We start from the raw sequence: 6,666 nt of genomic DNA on the forward strand, positions 1-6,666 counted from the left end.
AGTTTATTTGTGTTTGTACACACTCGCGTTTCTGGTTTTCTCATCGTCAATCTCGATCTGTTTTTCATTAAATTTCATAATTTTTTTTTCTTGTCTCGTCTGTCCAGTCTCTTTCGCCTAAGGGCCTCTTGCCATAAGATATTTTTTGGCATCGCGAAGTATGTATTGTCACCTTTAATCTCCTTCACTATGCATTTTTTCTTTAAAAAGTCTGTGAGATTCTTCCACTGCGTATAAATTATATGTACATGATCACGCTGCCGTCTATAACCCTCGTTCACATGATCTTATCGAGCATAGCCTGTGTAATCCATGCCTTCCTTGGTATCCTTTTCATCCTACCAACCTTTTCTTCTAGTGCCACTGTTAGGCACTTCTTGACATTCCTCCATTCCTCTTCAACGCTTTCGCCTTCACTTTCACTTAATTTTCCTTCCAATTCTGCTCTTACTTCGTCTCGCGCGCTCTCCAGGTCCCATCTCTTCTTCATCACCCCCCTACTCCTGATTTTCTTCATTCTGGGGCTGACGTTTGCAACTAACTGAGTCGATGTCCGCTGATGGCACTGTCGTCACATCCTTTACGCTATTCCTAAATCGTTGCTTCACTAAGATATAGTCTATCTGGTATCTGCTCCTGTCTCCTGTGATGCTTCTTGAACCATTTCTTCGGCAGAAGTCAACCATCATGTCCCCTCTCCTATTCCTTATTCCCAGTCCATGATGGCTGACAATGTTGTTTTCTGCTCCTTTCCCCACGACACTGTTCCAGTCTCCCATTTTTATGGTTTGCACTTTCCCTCTTCCTTCTGTCTTCTCATATATTATTTCCACTTCTTCATCGTCATGATCCGATGTTGCATTATCAGAATATCCACTGGTTCTGCATTCAACTTGATATACATCAGTCTGTCACTACACGCTTGCACTTTGATTATACTTTTCTTGATCCATTTCTGCATCACTATTGCAACACCTCTTTCAGAACTCTCACCTCCCGAGTAGTACATGATAGTTTCCAGACTCGAAATCACCTTGATCCCTCCATCGAACTTCGCTGACACCCACAATGCACACATTATTTTTATCAATTTCGATCTTCAGATTTTCCAGTTTTCCTCCCTGTTGTAGTGTCCTGACGTTCCACGTTCCTATGGTGAATTTCGTAAAAGAATTCTCCTGCCTGATACCTTCTCCCGAGACAGTCCTCGCCCGGAGATCCGAATGGAGGACTAGTTTACCTCCGGATTGTTTTGTCTCTGGAGAAAGCATCATGCACATTGTGACTGCTCCTGTTGGGCAGAAGCTGTCCTGGAAAAAAGTACTGTGGTAGTTTTTCCACATCGCAGGACCACAACCATTAAAGCTGCTCCAGCCTCGAACCGGTCCCGGATCATTTCCTTCACGCTTCAAGCTGGTAATAGTGGTCGCTGCTGCCCTCCACTGTGCTAGTGTTTGTCCGCCCCGGGTATTTCATTTCCCATATCTGGGAAGCATTCCCCTATCCGCAACCTGGGGAGGCGCCCGATGGGGGACTAGCAACCCCCTGAGGGTAAAAAAAAGTACCGAATTAAAAATTAATTATAAGGATAAGTTAGTGCTTTATTGCAAAGACAAAAAATTGCTAAACACACAACAATTTTATTGCATCCTCCTTTACTTTTCATTATGTAATTTACAAATTTGTGTATTGTCCAGTCCATGAACTATTCTTCCTTTGAAAGGACCTGCGGTGACGCCAGAGCCTTGAATCCTGAAACCAGCCACTGTTAGAAGGAGTGTTTCATTCTTGTTCCTTCAACGCTCTATCAACTGATAATGTTGCGTATCCATTGATTAAACATGCCAGGATGGTTGTGAATCATAAATTGCGAGAGTACATTCTGTGCTTGCTTTAAAGTAACTGAGAAGAACCAGGAAACTGGGGTTAGCCGATACCAACATGTTAGTTTAATGTGATTGGATAAAGCCGATATTTTGGGCGTGTTTTAAGGGGGGGCAGGAATTGGATCGATTTTTTTTAGATTATGGTGCCACAGACTTTAATTAATCTGACAGGCGGCTTCGAATGGCGGATGCTAAGTTTGTTATGAATTGTGAATGGGACAGGGCGAATGTGCAAATGGATTTGAGGAACTGCTGAGGAATTTGCCTTCGAGAAGGTGCGGATTGGCTCGTACAAGATTCGAACTGGAAATCGCTTGGATAACCTCTCAGCTTTGTCTTGAGTACTTCGTGGTTTTACTTTCGTTAAGTTAGAGAATTTTCTGGCGTTGAATCTGATTCTGCCTCAGATAATTCGTTGATGCGATAATTGTTCCTGTGCTCAGGCGTCATCTTCACGCTTCGTCCTGCTTTACCCTCGGTGGTCAGGGAATACGAGGCTAGCTGAGCCCCAGAAACAGACTGGCCGCAGAGAGGGCGGGAACTTTGCCCCGTAGTCCACACAAAACCAGGATCACGATCGACTATGGCCGCCAGATACGGAGTGTTTCGAATAAGCATTCGCGGACAGCCGACAAGGGGTGATCCTCCGACTTGTGGTTCGTCGCGGGGCTAACAATTCCAGGCCGTGAGAATAATAAATTGTTCCGAAATGTTGGACTAAGCGCACTCAAAGATAAAAAACAAATGACTGTTCTTACGCTCATTTGCTCTTTAACGCGATCCATGCAAAATAAGCATATGTCTATGTTGGCTAATATGATAGGTGGGTATTATATTTTTCATACATGCCTACAATTTGGACTTGAGAATTTTATAGTTGTATTTTGTGGCTTATATTAATCCACAGTTCGTTCCAGAATCTCTTTTTTTGGCAATTTTAATAAAGAACATTGTGAATTCTATGCCGAATTCCGCTGGGCTGACACAAATCTAATTACTTTTTAAAAAGGCTTCCAGTGCACTCTGTTCACGCCAGATTTAATGAAGAAATGTTGGCTGATTTGGTGACTGGATCAGAGGGACAGGTTCGTATGCAGCTCGTAAAAGTAACGTAAATGGTTTCACTGCCTCATTTCATTCGTGATCTTAAAACGTGTGTTCCATAGAGCGTTCTTTCACGCAGGCGAAATCTGTCCAACTAAAATCAATATTATTGAGCGGTAGCGGATGCACTCTATTGAGTAGTCTTGGTACTATGAGCATTGATGATCGAGGAGAGCGGGGTTCATACTCGCTGAGCCATCTCTCGGGGCAATAAAGAAGTTCAGCCGGTTTTGGTAGCTCTATCAATAAAGTGAATTAGCATTACGATCTACTTTACTCCCAGTTTCCGAAATTTGACATTTTAGACTCCCAGATTCCTGTGGCCGTGTAATCAGTGCAAGTTATGCCTAGAATTAGGATGTGTAATCTTGAAACGGTATTTATGGATAGAATGTGCACGCTGATACTCCAGAGACCAAAGCAACTTGTGCTCCTAAATGTCATACAAGGGAATGGTCCAGTTGGTCAGGTCAAAAGGCACTTGTAAGGCTGTGAAAGATTTGATAAATCGCACACCCGATATATATGTTAAATTTGAACCAAGAAGCATAAGACGCAGATCAACGTAACAAGACAAGCTTGGTATTGATGTTTCTAATTTCTGTGACAGTTATCGTGCACAGATTTGTAGATAGTTTTATTAGATGCGTTTTGTGAGCTGTTTGATTTCTGATATATTTATGAGCTTGTGTGTGTGCGTCAGACATTTCTGAAGTCTTTCACATTCTTACCAGCACCTGGCCCACAGACTTCTTTGGAAATACTCCAGTGCTGGTGTCATGTGTGTGAATTTGAACTGCACATTCCAATTTTGGACACATTTTGTGCACCCTTTTATAGTGTATTGGCAGCTCATATTTACCCATCAAACTACGTACATCTCAGCCCTCGTGGCTAATGTCCGCCAACACCTCAAAACAGTGAAGGAAGCCTTGGGGGTAAAAACTTGCGTCGTTAAATAAACCACGAATAAATAACAAATCATGGAAACCAACGACCTAATAGAGACTCGAACCGAGGACTGTGTATCCGTGTCTGTGACCTTAGACCCCGAAATTTCCTCTCCGAAACTAAAGAAATTTTCATTGACGTCATTCTTTTTCGCGGTTGCGTTCCAGTGAACAGAAACCATCCTGTCGGGACTCGAACTCAGTGTCGAGGCCTTCGTTTCCGTAATCTTCTCTTCGAAGCAAAAAATTCTGATCCTGGTGCCTTTCTTCTGTCTCGCTTAGTTTCCGAGCTACAGGAACCGCCCTTGAAGGAAATCGAACCCAGGACACTTTTCCCGTGTTCTGACCTTCCTGTGATCTCTCATTGGTCAAAATGAATAATCGGGATTCGAAGCAAGGAAACACTTTTCCTCGCCCAGGGGCGATGGGTTCAACAGTGCCCGGGCCCCTCAAAAATCGTCTTTAAAATTAAACAATTTTCTCCGTGGCATCCCAACAATTACTCCATTCACACACAGAAGAAGGCAATGGCAAACCACTTCTGGATCATCTGCCAAGAACGTATATGAACAGGTCCCAGTCCGAGGAAAGGATGGAAGGATCCTGTTCATATGGACCTGTCGTCAGACAGAACACTAATAATAATAAAACATAAAATACGACGATAATTTTAAACAAGGGCAAATTAAATTACAAAATTTACTTCAAGCCTCTTTTCATCACCTTTAAATTTATTTCCTTTTACACAGAAAGTATTTAATATTAATTATTGACTTCGTATATTTAGGATGGAATGTAACCAAATTATAACTTGTAGTAATTAAAATTTGTATTTCTTTAACTACAAATAATGTGTAAACACGAAACGCAGTCGTTTTTATAAAATACGAAAACCTGCGCGAGAAAGATTGGAATTCGTAAAGCACACCTGTGACGCAGACGTGCAACAGTCTCGATTGGCAGGCCATAAGGTTCATTTTTCATTTCTTATGCACGCCTGAATGAACCGAATTGATCGCCTTTTCTCACTGTTGCGCAATACGTGACGTCACGCGTTGTATGGGTATAAATAGCAGTTGCCAACCGCCAACTGCAGTGAGAAATGGGATGAGGACTGCAGTGAGGACTGGTACAAACACTGCAATGGGGTCTGGGCGAGGACTGCATTGAGAAATGGGACGAGGACTGCACTGAGGTCTGGGACGAGGACTGCAGTGAGAACTGGGACGAGCACTGCAGTGAGGACTGGTACAAACACTGCAGTGGGGTCTGGGAGGAGAACTGCAGTGAGAAATGGGACGAGAACTGCAGTGAGGACTGGAACGAGGATTGCAGTGAGAAATGGGACGAGGACTGCAGTGAGGACTGGGACGAGGACTGCAGAGAGGACTGGTACAAACACTGCAGTGGGGTCTGGGCGATGACTGCAGTGAGAAATGGGACAAGGACTGCATTGAGGTCTGGGACGAGGACTGCAGTGAGGACTGGTACAAACACTGCAGTGGGGTCTGGGCGAGGACTGCAGTGAGAACTGGGACGAGGACTGCAGTGAGAAATGGGACGAGAACTGCAGTGAGGACTGGAACGAGGACTGCAGTGAGAAATGGGACGAGGACTGCAGTGAGGACTGGTACAAACACTGCAGTGGGGTCTGGGCGAGGACTGCAGTGAGAACTGGGACGAGGACTGCAGTGAGAAATGGGACGAGAACTGCAGTGAGGACTGGAACGAGGACTGCAGTGAGAAATGGGACGAGGACTGCAGTGAGGACTGGTACAAACACTGCAGTGGGGTCGGGGACGAGGACTGCAGTGAGAACTGGAACGAGGACTGCAGTGAGAAATGTTACGAGGACTGCAGTGAGAAATGGGACGAGGACTGCATTGAGGTCTGGGACGAGGACTGCAGTGAGAAATGGGACGAGCACTGCAGTGAGAACTGGGATGAGCACTGCAGTGAGAACTGGGACGAGCACTGCAGTGAGGACTGGTACAAACACTGCAGTGGGGTCGGGGACTAGGACTGCAGTGAAAACTGGAATGAGGACTGCAGAGAGGACTGGTACAAACACTGCAGTGGGGTCTGGGACGAGGACTGCAGTGAGAACTGGGACGAGGACTGCAGTGAGAAATGGGACGAGGACTGGGACGAGGACTGCAGTGAGAAATGGGACGAGGACTGCAGTGAGGACTGGGACGAGGACTGCAGAGAGGACTGGTACAAACACTGCAGTGGGGTCTGGGACGAGGACTGCAGTGAGAACTGGGACGAGCACTGCAGTGAGGACTGGTACAAACACTGCAGTGAGGTCTGGGACGAGGACTGCAGTGAGGTCTGGGACGAGGACTGCAGTGAGAAGTGGGACGAGGACTGCAGTGAGTACTGGTACAAACACTGCAGTGGGGTCTGGGCGAGGACTGCAGTGAGAACTGGGACGAGGACTGCAGTGAGAAATGGGACGAGGACTGCAGTGAGGACTGGGACGAGGACTGCAGTGAGTACTGGTAGAAACACTGCAGTGGGGTCTGGGATGAGGACTGCAGTGAGAACTGGGACGAGGACTGCAGTGAGAAATGGGACGAGGACTGCAGTGAGAAATGGGACGAGCACTGCAGTGAGAAATGGGACGAGCACTGCAGTGAGAAATGGGACGAGCACTGCAGTGAGAACTGGGACTAGCACTGCAGTGAGAACTGTGTTATTATTATATGGTAGTATACAAAGTG

At 45.6% G+C, this 6,666-nt stretch overlaps 1 protein-coding gene across 1 annotated transcript; it reads right to left on the reverse strand.

Annotated features, from left to right (window-relative positions):
- Nucleotides 1-497: 497 nt before the first annotated feature.
- On the reverse strand, nucleotides 498-1,280 carry LOC147871424 (protein CFDP2-like). The gene is made up of 2 exons (XM_087361265.1): nucleotides 994-1,280; nucleotides 498-882 (listed from the first exon to the last, which is right to left on the reverse strand). Exons 1-2 carry the CDS (start codon nucleotides 1,278-1,280, stop codon nucleotides 498-500), a joined length of 672 nt encoding a protein of 223 aa, XP_087217391.1.
- Between the last annotated feature and the right edge of the window lie 5,386 nt (nucleotides 1,281-6,666).

Source organism: Zootermopsis nevadensis, unplaced genomic scaffold, assembly GCF_977971745.1.
Source record: "Zootermopsis nevadensis isolate Lab colony 2312 unplaced genomic scaffold, Znev_1.0 Znev_ptg000057l, whole genome shotgun sequence".
In the NCBI taxonomy this organism is placed as follows: Eukaryota; Metazoa; Arthropoda; class Insecta; order Blattodea; family Termopsidae; genus Zootermopsis; species Zootermopsis nevadensis.

Bases quoted from the DNA above. Each gene is read 5' to 3' on its own strand.
- LOC147871424 (XM_087361265.1), bottom strand. From the start codon at position 1,280: ATGTGCATGATGCTTTCTCCAGAGACAAAACAATCCGGAGGTAAACTA. The intron at 883-993 runs GTGAGAGTTCTG...AGTTGAATGCAG, and splicing joins TATCATGTACTACTCGGGAG to AACCAGTGGATATTCTGATA.